Here is a 22,156-nt window from a genome sequence, read left to right on the forward strand (position 1 = left end):
GTTTTAGGTTTAATTGGGAAAGGGATTTTGGGGGCTGATTTAATTTTTTTGTTATTAGATGTTAAGATTCTTTGTGCTAAATTAGGCATTGTTGAATAAGAAATCCTTATTGAATTTTTATTGAAAATAGAACTATATCTGTGTGGGTATTTGAAAGAGTTTTGTACAATGTTGAAAAATTCCTTAGGTATATTAGTTGTGACATTATATATATATATATATATATATATATATATATATATATATATATATATATATATATATATATGAATAAAAAAATCAATACGAAAAATATATAAACGTTTATATCTCTTCTGTATTTATTTCCTGTGTGTTAACGTGTAGGAATACAAAAAGTCTTTTAAAAAAAACAAAATGGTTCCTTCATATATATATATATATATATATATATATATATATATATATATATATATATATATATTACATAAAATGCTTCAAGTGAACTATATCAGTGTATTATATTTTTTTACATTTATCCATAGTTCACTTGAAACACTGCATGTAATATATATATATATATATATATATATATATATATATATATATATAGAGAGAGAGAGAGAGAGAGAGAGAGAGAGAGAGAGAGAGAGAGGGGGGGGGGCATCCATAGACAACTGATTCGCTGTATCACAGCTCTTCACTGTTTGTACAGTAGGATCAAAACCCCGACCGTTTTGGCAAGTCAGGCGTCTTCTCTATCACGCTATCAGCACAGGTCTTCGACACTGAAGGAAATCAAATTGTTTATGTATCATTATACATAACATTTTCAGCAGCAGAGAGTGCTCTGTTCTTCTGCAAAATGCATTATCGCTAATGGTATCGCTGACGCTGCTCTGCACACAAATGCACATGACATGTGCGAATAATCGTCATCAGAAAAAGCAACAAGCTAACGTACTTGTTCGTTCTTGCGTTTTCTCAGTCAATTCTCGTCTCTGATATATTTATATTAAAATCGTTGATTTGATGGTTTATCTATGTTTACAGACTGTGCTGTTTTATTTTAATTTTATATTTTTTAAACAGGATTTTCAAGTTATATTCAGTTTTTGCGTATTATATGAAAGTACAGAATAGTTTTTTGTTTTGCTTTTTTTTTAATAAAAATAGTTTTCTATGCTAAGAATGGATTTCGAAATAATAACGTTTCTATTTCAGCACGGTCCGTATTCTCCATATTTAAAATATTTTCCTTTTTCATGATGTTTTACAGTATTTTCGACCTCTTGAGTCTTAGTTTATGCACCGAGGGGTGAGGAGGGGCTGCTATTTAACGAAGATTTGATGCGGTCATCACAAGACTATGGCGGGAAAACGTAGTTTGTAGTTTGTAAAAATAAATAAGTTTTCTAATATTTGTTATCTTATAAGCGTGTTTTTCCCTACCTCCCCCCAATATTGGTGATTTTTAAACGGGGTCATCTATCACCGTTTACACCGGTCGGTCGTTCGCGGTGTGGGGTACAACACGTGGGGGAAGTTGTCGAGTATTTTTAATTCCTTTTATGTTAAAGATCGCTTTGGGGGGATAAAAGGAAAAGAAGAAGAAGAAAAAAATCGCCTTTCTCCAGGGGAAAATCCGTCTATCTTTCGAATTATCATTGGAACTTGAGGAAAATATGGATAATCCCCGAAAACGGTAAGGATCTGTCGGACTGAATGCGGTTTTGACATAAAGAAAAGATGAGAGAAAGAAGAGGCGAGTAGAATGTGTTTGAAAAAGAAAGAAAAGAGAAGCCGGTTTGGTCGAGTATTTCTTTATATGTACTCTACTGGATTGCTTTTTCTTTTTATATATATATTTTTTTATTATTAGTAGTATTATTTTCTAACCGGTATTATTATTAATAATATTATTATATAAATAAAACTGTGTATGAATACCGGTTTATTTATATAATTTATGTTGCAAAAAGAAAAATTGACATCCGACATTATACTTTAGCTATTTGTCTTTTAAAATAGTGTAAATTCACTTTCTTTTTTTATTTATTTTATTTACCTTTTTTTTTTTAAACTGTGAATAAAAAAAAAGCATAATTGTTTCTATAATTTATTATATAATTTACTAAAAGTTATTTTAATTAATTTTAGAATTATTAGTACTTATGCTACCGCGCTATTGTTTTAAGTTAATTCCAATTTTTACGTTATCTTTTGTATTTATTAAATTGTTAGGTGAAAGTACAGAATAGTTAAAAAAAAAAAAAAAAATTCTTTTAAATAATAAATAAATAAACACCCTCTCTTCCCCTTGCTAATATCTTTTTTTTTTTTTAATTATTTTATGTTATTTCAGCACGGTACCTTCTCTCTGCATAAGTAGCAAATATCGTTTTTTTATTATTTTGTTGAGTTTTTTTTTTTTTTTTTTTTTTATTTTACGATAGAAAAAAAAAATTATCATTCTACTTTGCTAATTTATCTTAATATTAGAAGAAAAAAAAATATTCCCGCATTTTTTTTTCTTCGATAAATTAATTTTTTTAATCATTCTTTTGAGGTATTTCTTTTAGTATCGTTCTCCACCCCAACCAAATAAAAACCGTATTTTCGTTTATAAATAAATTTTAAAAAAAAATTAATAATAATAAAAAAGCGTCATAATGCATATAAAATTCTAGCCAAAATTCTTTTTGTCTCCTATTTTCCATGGCCTCAATTACGACCATGTAAGATAAATTTAGACTACTTAATACATTTCGTGATGAACGTAACGAATAAAGGACCCATTACCCTCATGTTTAAAAATAGATTTCTAAATATCGTTATTATTTAGAAACCCATTCTTAACAGTAGGAGGGACTTTAACTATTCTGTACCTTCCTTCCCAATAGTGATCACGTACTAAAGTAGTGATTAGTGAGTTGATCCGAGGAGAGGTCACAAAGACCCTAACTTCGATCTGTCAATGGAATACCCTGACGATTCCCTGTGGTAATGAAACGGAAAATTGTGTAGCTTAATTGCCACATATATTGTTATTAGTTTCTACCTAGCTCTACTCTCGTATTGAGCACTGTTGAAGTAAATTGCTGAAAATCGATGCATAAAATAGTACGTATATCAGTCACATAATATTTTGTGTGGATACCGACATTGTGTTTACATTGCAGTTTTTGGCATTCGAAAAATGATTTTGAAACCTTTAAACTGCCGAAGGAGATTTCTTGATAGATAATTCTATATGAGCAAATGTCAAATGATATCATGGCGCTATTTTTATTTTATTTTAATTATTTGCTGTTAAATGGAAGAAAAATATGTAAAAAAAAAAAAAAAAAAATAAAATAAAACTATTTTTGAAAACAAAACGAAAAAAACGTGTTCAATTATAATTTCGTTTTTAAAAAAAACGAAAGAAATGAGATAATCAAATAAATCCTATGCTACAATTGATCCATTTTTTATTTTTGAAGATTGGACAACTATTGGATGTTGGATAAATGTATAATTACTATTTTTAGATTGTTTTAATGTGAATAATTAATGTCTGTAGTTGATTTTTTTTTTTTTTTTTTATTCTGTGCGTTGTTTTGAAAATTGCTTTTGTTTTCTACTAAAGAAAGACGTTAAACGAAGGTGAACGGCAAAATGGTAATAATTAGTTAAGAAAGGTATGCAAGTTAAATATCCCGTTTGTGGTACTAACTACTTATTTGGTCACTAAATATGTAAATATAGTTTTCCTTGCTACAGGACGAAAGTCGATAACTAAACCATTTATCACTACTCGGAAGAATTTTTTTAATGCGAATGAAGTGAAGTGATCATTTGATTCAAATCTGGAGAAATAAGGTATTATTGTAGATTAACGCTCTCGTGTGAGATTCTACTTTTTGTAGGCGATTACATGTAAACACCCCGCAAAACCTTAGAAAGGAAGGAGAAAAATAAACAAGAGTGGGAGGGGGGTCAGTTTCGGATTCAATGTAAAAAATGATCCCCCTCCCCATTTCTGGATCATTTTAGCATTTTAGGGCAGTTAACCAACATTTTTTTTAGACAATTACCTACGGTTTTACGACTGTCAATTGGACTTACAGTTAGTGATAAAAAAGATTTAGTTAATTGCCCTAAAAATTTAAAATGAACCGAAATTGGGGGATCATTCTACGTTAAATTTATATACGAAACTACTCCAGTCCATCCCCTCTCCACACTATAAATCCAAAAATATTGGTTTGGGTAGGGAATCTTTCCGCCTATATGTTTTTAGTGTTTACATGTAATAGTTTAAAAAGTAGAATCTATTTTTAAACGCGTTTATTAAACACATTCTTTCTTTAATTTAGAGCAAAAGTGAACCTGGTTCATAATGTTCTACTTTCACCCATAAGTTTTGAATTTTAACCACAAATTCCTTTCTTTTCCATATATTAAAGGCTTCAAAATCACTTTGCTGTGCTGTTTCTTTTTTTTTTCTTGTGTTAATGCAGAATACTGACCGTGCTATTTTATTTATTATTTTTTTTTTTTTTAGATAATATTTTCAAGTTAATTTTAATTTTTACAATTTGAGTACAAAATTGTTTTAAGCCCCCACCCCCTGTTAAGGATAGGTTTATATATAATAACGCTACTCTTTCAGCACGGCTCGCTTCTGTATAAGCACATTATTATTATTATTATTATTATTATTATTATTCAACAGCAACAAATGATAGGATGAGTCTCTATTTTAATTGTTGGTGACCGATTTATGAATAAACCAAAATGCATGTTGGATTTAAGTTTCTAGTTAAATAATTTTTTAAATATTTGTTGATGCTTTATGCACTTATGTTACCGTGCTGTCTTTTTAAAAAAAAAAAAAAAAATTTTAATAGTATTTTCAAGATCAATTCACGTTTTAGGATATCTTTATATATAAATTATTGGGTGAAAGTACAGAATAACGACAAAACGCTCCTCTCTCCTCCCCATGTTAAGAATGGCTTTCTAAATGTTATTTCAGCACGGTAACATAAGTGCATAAGTACCGATTAAAAAAAAATATTATTGTATATTGAATTTCAATACTTAATAAATAAGTTATATGGGGACGAGAAACGCGGACACGAGGAAGTCACTATTATAACTTTTTGTAACAATCGTAAAAAGGTGATTTCTTCGTGGCCGTGCAAACTTCGAAAGTAATTATTAAAGCCTTAATGCCAATTCCGAATTAATTCATGGGAATAATAAAGCTTTATAGGCTAAAGTCAAGCATTATGTCTTGTGCTTGTGCTGTTAAATCAAAGAAATAAAAATAAGTATTTCTCGACCCCGCCACTATTCTAGAAACTAATCCATTTTTTTTTTCTTTCCTATGAAATTGAGCACGTGAATTCCTGGCAATCTTTGGGCTATTTTTAAATGTTATTTTTTATTTTTTTATTTTTTTTTAATAATCAGTTTATTTTGTTTTCTGTCAATTATATTTTAACTAAACATCAGTACAAGTCACATTATTTATTAAATTTAATTATTTTTTACTGCAAATACTCGGAAGGGGTTAAATTTCACCGCATACTCCTTTTTTTCTTTCTTTTTTTTTTTTTACCTAGCTTTATATTGCGAGTAATGTGTCATGTTCAACCCTTGACATTGAAGTTTTTGTTGTTTTTATTTTGCAATTTATCAAATTACACTGGACCACTACAGGAGGACTGAAGTGAATAAAATCTTGGTAGATAAATTACTTATATATGTTTGCATTTTGCCAGTCAGTTGAATATAAATTCTGAAAAATTACATGACTCGTGATTTTTATATCTAATTGACTTGATTTTCAAATATTTGCCGGCTTTTTTTTTTTTCTTTTTAACGATGTTCCTATTATCTTGACTCACTACGAGGACAGAATTTGACACATCGGTTTTTAATGTGGGGAAAATCAAGCTCCCCCCCCCCCAAAAAAAAGGAGCACTCTGGATAGGAACAAAAATTATAATTGTCTCAGTCATGAAGGATCTCTTATCCACCGACCGAGGACAGAAAAGGCGAAGTGCAACAGTCAGCACTGCACTGCAGCTACTGCACTACTGCAGAGCACAGAACAGATACCACGCTGTGATCTTGGCCCAAAGGCCAAGAAAGGTTCGAAAGTATGATGTATATTTGTTTAAACAGTAAAAAGAATGTTTTTAGCGATTTTGGGAAAGTGGCAGGATTCTCAACCTCCGCCAAAAGAATTGTTCAGGGCAAATAGATTTTATTAAATAACATAAGTTTGTCTCCCCAACCCCTACCCCACGAACCCCCAGATAGGTGGACATTTTGGCCGACGGACGAAATGAAATTCACTCTGAAATTATTTTAATTTATCAAAAAAAATATTCATTTTAATTCTATATTGATCTTTTCAGCGTTTAAGATGGTTGCCTTTGAACCTATCTTAACGAAATTATTTATAGTTTTATAACCATTTCAGTTACTGTATTTACGTTATTGTTTGGTCATAATTGAACTAAATCGTTGTTATAAAACTAGAATGAATTTGGTTAATACTGTTGTTAGCACTAGCAGCCATCTTAAAGCTGAAAAGTTCAAGATAACCAAAAGCTTTATTCACTTGTCGACTAAAAATATCGAAAATATTAATTTTGCGATTTTGATACTATTCGTTATAAGATAGTTCGAATTGAGTTGTCTCCCAACATATCCGATCAAGTATCTTGTTTTGTCATAAAATTTAAAAAAAAATAAAAAAACTATTTGATCAATTTATGTAATTTATGAAATCTGTGACAAAGATTTTTCTGTATTTTTTTGTAATAAGTATAATTCTAAATGAGCACCGAATCTGTTTATATTTTTTTTTTCATTTTAGAGCAAGTTCAAGTAAAACCTTTGTTATTTCATGTTTATTTACTGTTTTTGATGTATTTGGTAACAAATTTAAAAGTCCCCTTGAGAAAAGAAAGAAAAAAAATTAAGAAGATACTGCTCGAAACCTTCGTTATCCAAAGCGTCCGATTTTTTTTTCTTCCCGACTTATTGCCTCCCCACGAGAGCAGAATTAAACACAATGTCAGTTTTTACTGCGAGAAAAAATGCCAGCTTTTTTCCTCAAAAGCCGCACTTTAGATTGTGACAAAAATAAAAATTCCCTTAGTCAAAAAGGATTTCTGGTGATTTTTTTTTTTTTTTAGAATAACCAACAAAAAAAAAAATGAAAAAAAAAATTCACAGCAAATAAATGTTACCAAAGGCAAGCTTACTCTTTTGTCTGTCTGGATAAGTTTGTGTTTTAACTTATTTTAACGTATTTTTTACTTAAAAACAAAGAAAGTGTAAAGTTTGTTGATTTAGAACGAAAAAAAACAAAACAAAAAAATAAAATGCGGTCTCGTTAGAAGCGTATCCGAGCCAGATAATCGCTCAAAAATCGAAAATTAAACAAAATACTAAATATTGCCAGTTGTTCGAAAAAGTAACGTTCTAACAGTATTTTGTTTAATGTTCGATTTGTGAACGATTATCCAGGCTCAACTAAGTTTCTCAAACCACAATTTCGTTTTTCGTTTAACTAATTTTTATTTTTAAGTAAAAAAAAAAAAAAAAAAAAAAAAAACGCTTTAAAATAAGTTAAAACAAAAAATTTATTCAGATAGGAAGAAGAGTAACTTCGCTCGCCATTGGTAATATTTATTTTATTTATTTATTTATTTTTTTTTTTTTTTTTTTTTTTTTGCTATTCTAGAAAATCACCAGAAATCCTACTAGATTGAGGATTTTTTATTTATTTATTTATTTTTACAATTCAAAGTTTCGCTTTTGGTGGAAGCTGGATTTTTTTTTTTTTTTTTTTTCTTCCCCTACATTAAAAATCGACCTTGCAAGCAAATAAATAGGGATATGATGCCTCCACCCCCACCCACCCCCAAAAACTGACATTTTCGCTAACACGTTTCGAGCAATCTTCTTTTTTTTTTTTTTTTTCCTCTCTCTCTCTCTCTCTCTTAAAAAAGCTTTTAAAAATTTACCAAAATACATCAAAAAGTAAAAAAAAAAAAAATCACTGGATTTTTCCTTCACTTACCAAGTACAGTAATTATGAATTTTAGTACCAGAACAGTATACAACACTTTTCTCCTGAGTAAACGTTATGTTGCCAATTAAGTTTAATACTGATGCATGTTTGAAATTAACAAAACAATTTAACCGTTCGCATGTATCCGGTGCAATTCCAATTTTTGTGTGTGTGTGTGTGTTACTCGTTATCAATGGGTACGTAGGAATTGCAGTTGCGTGCAATTTACATGCAAGAAGTGTAATGGGACGATTCCAATATTTTTCCCAATTTCGATAAAATTATCGATTCCGTACTAAATTCCCCATTCTGGTACAGTTACCAATTCCGATTTTTTACAAATCTCTAAATATTTAACTATAAAAGTGTTATTTTGTCCCAATTACTATAAAACACATCTTAAATGTCCCTATATTTTCTCGAACGTAAAAATACTTGGGGGGGGGGGTTGTCTAGGGATTTTTAGTCTTACTGGAAGTTTAAATCAATAAATATCTATTTTATTATTACTACAAGCAGTGGAAGATGTTTCTCAAATCAAATAAAAAAGATAATTTAAGGGATCGGTTTTGGCATCGGAAAGGAGGCTCAAATTTTTCCGATTCCGATATCCCAAAAAGCTCTGATTTCCGATTAATCGCCCCAACACTATATATATCTTTTAGGTTTATCATGTAGAAAATTAACTTTTGTTGGTAACATTGAATGGAAATAACATGACGAATTGATGAGAATTGGAGACTTTTATGAAAACATAAAATCATAAAATTGTCATCCCATTAACGAAACGGCTGTAATGAAGAAATCCAAGATTAAATAAACAAAAATTACAAAAAAGAAAAATGTAAGTCTTTGAATTTCAACAAATTTTTGTACTAATAATATATATATATATATATATATATATATATATATATATATGGCGAAACTGTTGAAGTTTTGTTACCTTGGATCAGGTGCTAGTGTGATTGCAAAAGTTAGGATGAAATAAGTTCAGGAAACTTTTGCAGTTACTAACCAACAGAGCTTTATCACTGTCGGCGAAAGGAAGAGTCTATCAGGCAGAGGTCATTGCAAAGGATGTCCATGTTGGGAGGCTGGACCTGGAAACAATCATGTGAGACCGGGATATCTGGCATTAGCATGTGAACGCCATTATCTTGACTATGGTCAAAAGATGATGATTATCAAGCATGTGTGCGCAATATGATTTATGTATGGAACTGAGTTGAGGACATGTTACATGAAGAGAAACTATATAAGAATGATGCAAAATGGATGTGTAACGAATGTTAAAGACTGGCTTAGATCTGATGACCCCAGAGGATGATTAAATCTGGACAGTATAGAGATGTGTGCAGAACTGGAGACTTTGATGATATGGTCACATTGAAAGAATGGATGAGTTGTGTTAGTGGCATACTTTTGCTGACCTGGGAGGGTTATGTCATGGGCGAATGAACATGTGCTACTCTACCCTCACCCCAAATGAGAAGGTAATTCCTGGGAGGATGGTCTCCTGACAACAGAACAAACTCCTCTATTCCTCCTTGGAAGTATGGTCACTAGAACAAATGTTAAACTATTGCTGATCCTCTAAAACAGGAAGTAGTAATGCTTGGGAGAATGTTATGACAACAGATATTGTTCTACGATCATCCTCTTCTGAATTGAGAATTGAAGGATAGTACATTAGTCTGAAATATAGTAAAAGCGTTAAAAGATAGTAAAAAAGTACAATTAAAGAAAGTAATAGTATAGGTTCGGCTTCAGATACCAAATCACCATTAGTGACGAATAGTTTGAAAATGTGCTGCTTGTTATCTCAAAAAAAAAAAAAAAAAAAAAAAAGAATCCGTGCAGAACTTATGTGAATAACAAATAACTTGTAACCTAAAAATATAACCTAGTTTGAAAAAGAGGTTCAAATAACAAACAAAATCTGGCATTTGAATGAATGAAGAGCGAAAAAGCAAGAAAGAAAAAGGGGAATTCCTAAATTTGTTAAAAATGTTAAAATTCATGAATGAAAGTGGAGGTTAGTGTTCTAGTTTTTCTTCCTAAAGAATGCAGTTAGATACATGGTTGTTTTTTTTTTTTTTGTTTTTTATTTTATGTATATATATATATATATATATATATATATATATATATATATATATATATATACTGTGTTACTGCTTATCTAGGTTTTAAGGGAACTCGAAAACAAGGGTGTACGAGATTGTTAGTTGGTGTTGAAGGGCGGAATTTGCTTATTTAAGTAGGTTGTTCGGCAAGAATTTGTCATACGAGGGTCACAAAGCCTATTTTTTTTTCTTTTTTTCTTTTCTTTCTTTTTTTCTTTTCTTTCTTTTTTTCTTTTTTTTCTTTTCTTTCTTTTTTTCTTTTCTTTCTTTTTTTCTTTTCTTTCTTTTTTTCTTTTCTTTCTTTTTTTCTTTTCTTTCTTTTTTTCTTTTCTTTCTTTTCTTTTTTTTTTTTTTTTTTACTCAAAAAGTTGAACCATGAAAACGGGAGTGGTAACATTTAAAACGAACGACCTTTGTGCTCAAGAATTTATTTTTCTACATAGTCACCATCATTCTCAATGCACTTTTGCCAGGAATTCAATGACTTATCTCTGCTTCTTGATGCATGTCTATGACAGGGGTTGCTTTCTTAGTCTCGCACATCAATATCTAAAACAGGTCATGAATGCATTAGTTTAGTCATCATAACAATGCAATTTGCAGTTCCTATTGGTCCATTCTGGCAGAATTAAAAAAAAAATAGGAGGCATTACTTTTGGGATTCCCCTCGTAAATGATGAATTTGATGGATTAAAGTTTCTTCATAGACAATGATAAATTATATATATATATATATATATAACATGAGCAGAGTTAAAATCAATTTAGTGTTGTGTGGTAATGGGGGGGGTAGATATTTTTGTCTTGACCAATGAAAAAAAAACATGGCAAGTCTCCATTTTATAAAAAAAAAAAAAAAAAAAAAAACATGCTTCTTGCAGTATATTGCCTCGTGTTGGGACGATTAATCGAGATTTGGAAAAATCAAAACCTTTGGGTGTATCAGAATCGGAAAAATTTGTACCTATTTTCCGATGCCAAAAACGATTCCTTTATCTTTTTTTTTTATTTGATTTTGTTTAAAACAAAATCTTCCATTATTGGTAGTAATAATAAAATGTTTATTGATTTTTTTTTTAAACTACCAATATAACTAAAAAATCTATAAATCACCCCCACCTTCTCAAGTGTATTTTTTATGTTTGGGGAAAATATATGCACATTTAACATGTTTTTACAGTTTGTGGGGGGGGGGGTAGCTTTATAGTTAAATATTTATCGATTTACAAAGAATTAGAATCTGTAATTGAATCGGGAATTTAGTACGGAATCAGGAAAAATATTAGAATCATCCCATGTAAGTTGCAGTGATTCCTCATTAAGTATTTTAAAAAGATAAATAAATGAAACATAAAACTATTTTTATGACATTATGTTTACTCCTTTCAACTCCTCATTTAACGCATTTTCCAAATTTGTTAACACATTTACTGAATTTGTTAACATTGAACTTAAAAACAACCATGTTGTGATCAGCTAAGAAGCTTGTGGTATTGTATTCCACAGATGGAAAGTTCTTGGAAAGAAACTGTTCATGGTAGTTCCGTTTAGTTTCATGTACACAAGCCGCCCCCCCCCCGACAAAAGGAGAGTGGACCTGTAAATTCACCCTTGTCCGTTCATCTGTTCGCACTTTTCTCAATAATTAGAATTTTTTTAAATTTTGCAAAAAAAATTAAACATGAGTAAAAAAAAAAAAAAAAAAAAAGTAAGAAAACGGATTTTTCAGGAAAACTCTGGTTGCCTCCCAAGAGGTGCCTTTTGGGTTAAAATGGCCAAAATTGATATTTTTGTACTTATTTAAAAAAAATTGATGCCTTGGATTTTTATAAAACTTTCTGAAAAGTTCTAACTAACTGATTTCTATATAATTTTGTTTGTCTATACTTCACGATAACTCTTGAGTGTGCCCCAGGGGCTCTTTTAAGGCTAATTAAAAACACTCCGTTTTTGGGACTATTTTACCATATCTGTCCAAAATTTTGTGTATGTCTATTTAGCAGTTTTGCGTGGTGCTGAACTCAAATTTAAATATGTTAAGGCCTTGGGGGGGCTAAATGGGGGCGCAAATGATGGACTTGGTCATTTCTTCTTTTTGCGTTGTGTGGGACTCAAATTTACATATGTTAAGGCCTAAAACTGCACCGTTTGTTCATTTTCGCCAGGATTTGTCATCCCTTGGTGACTTTTGGGGTTAAATGGGGGGGGGGGTCAATGCTGAACTTGGTCATTTTCTTTTTTTTTTTTTTTTTTTTTTTTTTTTTTTTTTTTTTAATCCCTCGTTCACTGCGCACTCACGGACCATGCATGCTTCACTTGCTTTTTCCTGTACTATCTTGTACGTCTTGAATGTTGGTCTCAGTGGCAGCAACTTCTGACATTTTCAGGTGTATCTTGTTGAACTCCAGAATTTTTTTTCCCCGGAATATGTATGGAATACTTATTTATTTTTATTTAATCAACGAGGTTAACATATCTTTCCCATGGCCGTGTGAATGTATTACATAATTCACAAGTGTATGCTAGGTATCGCTCGCATTAGAGATTGATTCTTCAAACTTTTTTTTTTTACTTGGGACTCGCCACTTATCAAGGCCTGAAGGCCATTCGAGTATAAGAGTTAATGAATGTAAGGTGGTAGTGTAGTAATCGTTAATGGTGTAAAATTGGGTAGAATTTGATTATTTATGTGGACAGCTCAACATGAACTTGTTTGCATTGGATTTGAAGGCCACCATGTTGTATTCAACTGGGAAGCAGACCAGTGGAATAATGTTCCACAGGCGGGCAGTTCTGGGAAGGAAGCTTTGTTAATGGAATCTGCGTTTAGATTTAGGCACAGTTAGAGAGTGAGGGAAATCGTATGAAGTGGTTGTAGCCAGTTGAGTATATTTTGTGAAAATTTGGTAAGAGGAAGGGGACCATAGATTGGAGTTCAGTTGAGCTTGAGCACTTGCCATAAAAATAAGGATTGGGCAGAGACAGGCTCACAACGTCTCTTCTGTGGGAAAGAGGTTGTGTGAGATTTTTATCTCCTCTGTTTTTGCTCCAAAGCAGTGACAAAAAATTAGCATAACAATTACAGCAAAGCATACCTCTAAAATACGACACAAATTTTATTTGTTCTTCATTGCTAAAAAAAGGAAATATTTGATTTGCCACTGAATAGAGCTGGTAGCTGGTAACAACCTCAAAAGGTAATAGTTTTATCTTCATCAGGAACTGGTATTTGGGTACAACACTGTTTGAAGATCAGATTAATCACAGTCGTTGAAGAGGTTGGTATGATGTCTTCTGATGAAAAGATTCAATTCTCGACTTGAGTCAACATTACAGAAGTTCATAATTAATGTTTATTTGAAGGAAAAGTCATTAATGACAAGTTGATAATTCTGATCATAAAAAAAAGTCTCTGGGAGACATATATAATAACTTAGCCTAATCTTTTAGGCTTTAAAATAAAATCTCAAGGAGATGAAAACTTAGAGGCGTCCAAATGCCTTATAGCCAGAGAGAGTTGAGTTCCATCCTTCTGGTTCGACTGTTTTACTGGAACTGCCTGTAAAAAGAAAAGGCATTCAAAAGCCCGCCAAGCTCATCACTGGCGTTTAAAACATCGACCAATTTGATTAGTCTAAATAAAGACAGTGGGTGACTAAATCAGTCAATAAGGAGCTCTCTTATAATTGTAGGATTTTTCACAGTTGCAAAGAGAAACGGGCACCACCTACTTAGTTTCGAAGACGGTTTTGAACTCTATCGAGGCTGGATAGATTCCAGATTATAAGTTTAAGATTCCCGAGTTCTTTGAATTGAAAATATGTTCAGAGATTACATATGACAAAACCTGGTGACAATAACGCACTTTTCTAAATTTTAATTGAATTGTTCAAGTAAAATTGACCCTCAAAATGTTTTTTTTAAAGGCTGTTAATCAAATTTGTTCCCCGTGATATTTTCTAGCCGTGCTAACGTTTCTCCCGTTGTTTACTTAAAAAAGAAATAAAAACAGATTTCAATATTGTGAAACCTCGTTTCCGTTGTTTATTTAACCTTCTTACAATGATTGTTATGTTGAAAATGATGACAGGATGTCAAACATTTAATTTATAGGTTGTTTATCATTTTTGTTTTGTTTTCCTTTTATTTTATTTTTTTTTTTTATATTTCTGGGCATGATTCTTATAATAATAAAAATGCAACAGGTTTGCACGTGTGCACAATCACAAAGTTCTTTTAGAATTTTTTTTTTTTTTTTTTTTTGATTACTAGCAGGCTGCCCAGCATTGCTCAATTGTAAAATATGTTTAAATATATCTTATTATAAAGCAAATTGATTATTATATTGTACCCAATACACACACACACAGGTCCCTTTTTAGAATGATTTTTTTTTTGTTGTTTTTTCCTTGCGTTTTCTTTATCTATGATTAGCATGCTGCCCAGCATTTCCCGGTCATAAAATAACCTATCCATAGCCGTTGAGCCCCTGGAGGGGCATAGGCCATCTACAACTTTTGTAGATGTTTTTGTGGCAAGGAGTTCTTTTTACAGGGTGAAGGTGCTGGCCCCACACCCAACTTTCCCAGAAGGTACATACAGCGCCTAGCCTTCTAAAATAGTCACCCATCTGGTACTGGTCAGGCTCAACGTTGCTTAACTTCGGTGATCTGGCGAGAACCAGTGTGTCAACGTGATTGTGCCGTACATGGTCATAAAATACGTTTGAATATAATTTCTTTTCATATTTATTAATGAGAAAATTATCTATTGATTCATGTCTCCGTTCAGTCTCGAGAGACAATGGACACTCCTGTAAGGACAGCTGCATGTGTAATTGTGAGGCAAGGGTTGTGCAATTTCCAACCACACCTTTCCTGAATCTGCACTGCTTGGGTCCAGTGGCAAGAGGCTCAAAACTGATTGGAAACAATGCCGAGATAAGCGGAGAGCACATACAGCACCTGGAATTCCCAAATGCTTACTCATTTTAGTACTGACAGGGCTCAACGTTGCTTAACTTCAGTCATCTGACAGGAACCGGTGTAGCAACTTATGTCTTATATATTATCAATAATAATCAATATATACAGCATAATTAAGTTTATACACCGATTGATATTATAATCAAGTTTATTTGTTGATATTTATGATATATAGTAATGATTTCAAAAATTTAAAAAGAAAATGACTTCAGCGCCATCAGCTGGAATCGAAACCAAAACATCCAACATTCCAGCCGTCCTCATTATTTAGCATTCTAGCTTTCATAGTTAGTGTCTGAGCTATCGCCAGATGGATAAAAAAAATTTAGAAAGTCCAAGCTAAAAATGTACATGTATGTATGCTCAGAAGTTCTACCAAGGTTAACTGGCTCTTTCTTTGTTTTTTTCTTCAATTTTTACCCCTTATAGTAGCAATAACCAAATAGAAAGTGTGCTTCAGGTTCAAATATCCTACATATCAAGTTTCAAGTCTGTAGACCAAATATTCAAAGAGATTGGTAGAGAGGTTCTGCACACTATCGTTATTGACATGGCAGGTACTATCATTTCAACTTGCCAAATTTTCACAAAAAAAAAAAAAAATACTCGTCATGGTGAAAGTAAATTTTTACCAGAACGGATTTTCCGGGATGACTCTGGTTGTGTGTGTCCCCCCCCCCCCCACACACACCTACCCACCCCGGTCATTATAGGTGTAAAATAGCCCCAAAATTGTTCGTTCGTTTGTTTGTTCACACTTTTCTCAATAACTAATCCCTGAATTTTTTTTTTTAATTTTGCACAAACATTAGTCATGGTGAAAGTAAATTTCACTCATGGAGGGAGATCCACATGTTTGACTTGTCTTGTTTGTTTTTTTTTTGGGGGGGGGGGTCCCTCATGTTTTATTGGATGTGCCCTTACATGAATCTTTCTCTGCTCATACGATTGCTGAACATGCGGATTGAATGGACGCATTTTTATTTTCAATGATTCCGCACGTCATCTGTCGATCCATCAGCATCAATTGGATGGCCTCATCTTTTAAAAATGACTATTCATATTAAGTAAAAAAAAAATCAAATCATTTAAAAATAAAAATTAAAAAAAAAAAAGGTTGCCTATTCCATCTGTATAAAGTTACATATGCATGTTCAGAATCCACTCCTAAAATAAGAAATCGCGAATTTGAAATGGAGCTGTTAGGCATATTAGTGTTACTTAACCAGTATGATAATTATCTCCTTTTAACAATATTAGTGTTACTTAACCAGTATGATAATTATCTCCCTTTACCCATATTAGTGTTACTTAACCAGTATGATAATTATCTCCCTTTACCCATATTAGTGTTACTTAACCAGTATGATAATTATCTCCCTTTACCCCTATTAGTGTTACTTAACCAGTATGATAATTAATCTCCCTTTACCCCTATTAATGTTACTTAACCAGTATGATAATTATCTCCCTTTACCCCTATTAGTGTTACTTAACCAGTATAATTATCTCCCTTTACCCATTTGACAAAGTTGTTTCTCTTGAATAGTGAAATTTAAACATCAACCGTTTTAATAAGATCACAGAAAATAAATTTAAAAAATTAAGCAAATGAGAGTTGGTTAAAAAGATAAGAAAAAATATCAAAAAATAAAATAGATAGATAATATTGAGTATCGGTACAAGCCCTGTATAAAGTTTAAATTCACCCATGTATGAAGTATTGTTGTCATATTTGGGCTGGTGCATCTGCTAACTAGTCTCTCGCTCTTAGACAAGGTTCAAAAGAGTCGCCAATCTGATGGGTCCTGAACTAGTATCTAAGCTTCAGCCTCTGTCCCATCGACGAAATGTTGCATCCCTCTGCCTGTTCTACAAGTATTTTAATGGCGAATGCTCTGACGAACTGCAAGCACTTGTGCCCCCACGACGTAAACACCCTCGACAAACCCGACAGACAGCAAAATCCCACCCGCACACAGTAGAGATCTCTAGATGTAAAAGATCTTTCTACTCCAGTAGTTTCTTCCCCAGAACTGCTAGACTTTGGAATTCCATTCCAGGTCCAGGTCCCTGCTTCCCCAACCATACTGACGTGCAGAAGTTCAAGTGTAATGTGAAGCGACATCTTGCTGCCCAAATCCCTACATAGTACCACAGTAGCTGTTGCCCCTGATAGTAGCTCCCTACACCAAAGTGGCAATGCGCCTTGTTTGGGGTGAAAATGTAATAATAAAATAATAAATAGTATATAAATTCCAATGTGGTCTATATTTAGTTTTATGCAAAGGAGAATAAGAGCGCTTCATGACATTTCATCTCCCCGATTTGGTGGAAAACTAAACAAAAGGGTATTAGATATCCGTCTATATAATATTCTACTTGGTGTTTCCTTAGCTAATCTGTACATTATGCTTTTAAGACCAAATATAATTTTTGAAGGCCAGACCACTTAAAAGAAAAAAGAAGAAAAAAGTCCAATTTGGCAACCCTGAGCATAAAATGAGTGACCTCCCTTCGATGTAGCCTCGTCTCCAAATATCATAATATGATTATTGTTGTAATGGTGTGAGGAAGTAATTTTGATGTGCAGCAGGTCTTCACCCCAAAGAAAGAAGTGGGCAAAACGTTATGTAAAAAGGGAACATTCGAAAGAAACGAGATTCTGGACTGAAGGAGTAAATTATAGATTGTTTCTCACAATATGATTTTATTATTTGTATTGAACTATGTAGCACAATATTACTTTCTGAATATTTATTAATTTATGTTAATTCTATATTTAAAATACAATGGTCACTTTTTTCATAGAAATGTTAAACTCGTATTTGCTGCATGTTATTGGTTTTTCTGTCCATAAAAATATCAGCTTTTATCAAAACGTATTTGTTGAATAAATTAATTTCAGTATCTTTGGAGTATTTTAAAGGGCATATTTGGATATAACCTTCCATTTGAAAATTCAGATTTGCATTAAATTTGATCCATTGTCATTAGACACCAATTAAGCAAGATTCTTTGAATTTCAATTTCTTAAGGCCCCTTAAACTTATATATATATATATATATATATATATATATATATATATATATATATATAGAGTGGCCCAAAAGTAGGTTTGGTTATTTAATATTTGAAATTCTTTAACTTCAAATAGTTTAAATATTTATTTGAAATTCGACACCAGAACAGCGGGAAATTCATTATACCTGTTAACATAGAAACAAATAATTTAATCTCTCAGATGCTCAAAATGTCCGCCTTCAACATTGCAACATTCTTCAAATCTCTCCAGGACACTCTGACACACAGTGCGACACAAATTCCGATCTTCATCAATTTCTGTGAATACGACATGAATGCAATCTTTTAACTCGTTTATTGTTTTGCGTTTCTTCTCATAAACCTTGTTCTTAACAACCCCCCCCCCTCCCAAAAAAAAGAAATCCATTAGGGTTAGGTCAGGTGAACATGGTGGCCATTCGATGCTGCCCCTTCTTCCGAACCAACGCTGTGGAAACACTTGGGTACGGTAGTCTCTTACTTTAGACGCATAATGTGATGGTGCTCCATCCTGCTGAAAGAAATGTTCATCAAAGTCAGGTTTAGTTCTGAGTTGTGGTACTACTACTTCACGAAGCATGTCCAGGTAGTTCTCCCAATTTACAGGTCCATTAAAAAAAACGGGCCCAAGCTGTTTATGTAAATTAGATCTATACTCTGGAGTATTTTATATTGCTTGTACATTTTAATTAGCAAGTAACTTCAACCATATAAAAGGTAGTTTAATAACTGTAAACCTACTTTTGGGCCACCGTGTGTGTGTGTGTGTATATATTTATATTTATTATTATTAATATATAAATAAAATGAACTCATTTTTTCCCGTCTGATTTTGACCTTAATAGGATTAAAAATCAAGATATTTCATGCAAATATAATATGCACAAACGGCAGAACAATATCTGAGGTGTGTTATAGGCTTATTATTTCTCAAATTCCTCGATAATTTTAGATTTCTATACTTTTTCTGCTGAGAAGTCACGGCCAAAATCGGTTAAGATCAATGGAAGTGGTAAAATATTTTCTCTCTAATAAATTCCTCCTCCCCCTGACACCACTTAACACCGTTTGGGGATCGTTCACAAGGAACAGTTGAGAAGAGAACACCGGTTTGGCTTCGTAGTTCTTTCATGTGAAGTTATTTAAAATCACTAAACTAAGCTGCAGTGCTCTGTGGCGTAGTGGTTAGCGTGCTGAACAATTCACATTATATTTTCACGTTCGCGCCGACCTACCATAGTCTTTTTTTTTTTTTTTTTTTTCCTAAATAACTGGAATGGACTTTTCTCGGTGGCCGAACTGTTAACGTTGCAGATGTTTTTTTTTTTTGTTGTTTTTTTTTCACACTTTATTTTCCTACTTTTACTCATGACTCCGGGTTTGATCCTTCCTACTTACCTACCATAACATTTTTTAAAACTCCCCCCCCTCCCCGTCCCGGAAACAAACACTCGGGCAACGCCGGGTACCCCCGCTAGTTATTAATAAAGATGAATCTGCATATCTTAAACTTTTCACCATTTATATTTGTCACTCCTTTATATTGTATTGCCTTTTATAAATTTAAATTTAAGAGAAATTTTTTATTTTTTCAGTATTCACATTTGAAGAGCTAAAAAAAAAAAAAAAAAAAAAAATCTCCAAAAGCATAAAAAAAATCAGTTAAAAATTTGGCTCCAGCCACTGGGAGCCGATAGTAACATCATAAATATGCAGGTTACACTCCTCACTTCAAATCCCCCATGCTTTCATTCAGTCTTGAAAGACAAAGGATACCCCTTAGGGGCAGTAGCGCATGTAATTGTGAAGCAAGGGTTCCGCAATTTCCAACCACACCCCTCCTGAATCGGTACTGTTTGAGTCCAGTGGCAAGAAGACCAGGACGACTGGAAACAATGCTGAGATAAGCGGAGAACACGTACAGCACCTGAGATTTCACTTCAAATAAGCACTATTTAAAACAACTTGTGGGAGAAAAATTCATACAAACTGAACTGTTCATGCTCTCAATAAGCATTTGATTATTTTTTTTTTTTTTTTTTTTTATAATGGGTCACCACTTAGCAAGGCAAAAAGCCACTCAAGAACAAGGGTCAGTGAGATTTTTCAGTAAGACGATGAAACAATATGATGAAATGATTGAAAACTATGGTTAATTCACAGGATGACATGACAGAAGTTTGACATTGTGATTGAAAATGCTATAGTTGCTAGGAAGGAAGAGGGTTTTTTTTTTTTTTTTTTTTTTTTTTTTCCCCCCTTTCCTTGAAATCCACTGTATTAAGGAATGGACATATTACTTTAGTGCCACCCTCAAGCGAACAAATAACTGGAATTAATTAATGACAAGGTTTATTGTGATCAAAAATATCTGAGGTGTCAGTTGATTGTTATTTATGTAAATCTTAGCCAATTATTAAGGTCAATTGTTTTGGTTCAGTGTGGATAAAGGTCATGCAATGTCAAAGTGCATGGGTGGCAGCAAAATTTGTATTTATCTGCTGGATAATTTTCCCGGGAGTCGGGGTGGGCATAACTTAACGCCTATGCTTTTTACAAAAGTTGTTTGAATCTGTAATGTTTTAATATAAACATTGAAGCTGTGAAGATACCGCCACATGCGCATGACACAGACTGGGGGGGGGGGGGGATCCTTGAAGATAGAATTTTATTCTAAAAAAAATTTAAGATTAAAGTAAAGATAAATTTTTAATATCTTGCATTGAAAAAAGCTTTTAATTTTCAATTTTTATGAATTTTAATTTTTGGTCTTCCCCCCCCCCACACACACACACAAAAGGAGGGTGGACCTGTAAATTCACTCTTGTCCGTTCGTCTGTCCGCACTTTTCCCAATAACTACACCTTGGAATTTAAAAAAAAAAAAATTGTACAAACATTAAACATGATATGAGTAAAAAAAAAAAAAAAAAAGTAACAACAGATTTTCCTGGAAAACTCCGGTTGCTCCTCTAGAGGTGCCTTTTGGGTTAAAATGTCTAAAATTGACAATTTTGTGCTTATTAAAAAAATTGATGACTTGGATTTTTATAAAACTTTCTCAAAATTTGTAACTAACTGATTTCTATATAATTTTGTTTGTGGTTGCTTCGTGATACTCTTTTAGGGCTAATAAAAACACTTCATTTTTGGGACTATTTTACAATATTTGTCCAATCTTTAGCAGTTTTACATGGTGTTGAACTCAAATTTAAATATGCTAATGCTTTGGGGACTTTTGGGGCTAAATGGTGGGGGGGGGTTGCAAATGATGGACTTAGTCATTTCTTTTTTTTTTCTTTTTTTTTCGCATGGTGCAGAACTCAAATTTACATATGTTAAGGCCTAAAACTGCACCGATTGTTTATTTTTACCAGGATTTGACGTCCCCTGGAAACTTTTGGGGCTAGGGGGGGGGGGCACTTAGTCATATTTTTTATGCTTCGTTTACTGCGTACTCACAAAGAACCATGCATGCTTCACTTGTTTAATGTATATTTTCTTCTAGGTTTGCCTTTTCTTTTTGAATTAAAGAATTCCTTTTCTTTTTAGCTTATGCCAAAGGTATGCAGAAACTGAAGAAGAAACAGATCAAATATATTTTAAGTAAGTAATTTTATTTTCTTGAATGATCTTCATTGATTACTTGTTGTTTATAACAGAATTTGTGCAGGATTTGAACTTATTTTATTACTAATATATATATGGCGATTAAGCTACACTGAATATTCCGCGTTTCATCCACTCTAGGACTCTTATGCGCGAATTCTGTGATTGTTTGTTGTTTTTATCAAAAACGACAAACAACCACAGAATTCACGCATTAGCCTGAAGAGTCCTAGAGTGGATGAAACGCGGAATATTCAGTGTAGCTTAATCACCATATATATTTTATAACTTACTAACTAGCTCTACCTACGTATTGAGCACTTTTGAAG

The 22,156-nt window shown here is 32.5% G+C and overlaps 1 protein-coding gene across 4 annotated transcripts in view; it reads left to right on the forward strand.

The window, feature by feature from the left end:
- The first annotated feature begins 1,254 nt into the window (after positions 1–1,254).
- The window catches only part of LOC145263763 (protein arginine N-methyltransferase 6-like), a 66,014-nt gene continuing 45,112 nt past the window's right edge, over positions 1,255–22,156 (forward strand). Inside the window, exons 1-3 of one of the 4 annotated variants that reach the window (XM_080120796.1) lie at positions 1,538–1,663; positions 3,590–3,641; positions 21,771–21,824. Coding sequence is in view for 1 of the 4 variants with exons in the window: in XM_080120795.1 (XP_079976921.1) it covers positions 1,644–1,663; positions 21,771–21,824 (74 nt within the window). In the remaining 3 variants the exon portion in view is untranslated. Of the gene's footprint in view, positions 1,664–2,878; positions 3,082–3,589; positions 3,823–21,770; positions 21,825–22,156 lie in introns of those variants that run through there. The other 3 variants (XM_080120795.1, XM_080120798.1, XM_080120797.1) reach the window with 3 other exon arrangements.

Source organism: Euprymna scolopes, chromosome 39 (genome assembly GCF_053919585.1).
Source record: "Euprymna scolopes isolate OS-2025 chromosome 39, ASM5391958v1, whole genome shotgun sequence".
In the NCBI taxonomy this organism is placed as follows: Eukaryota; Metazoa; Mollusca; class Cephalopoda; order Sepiida; family Sepiolidae; genus Euprymna; species Euprymna scolopes.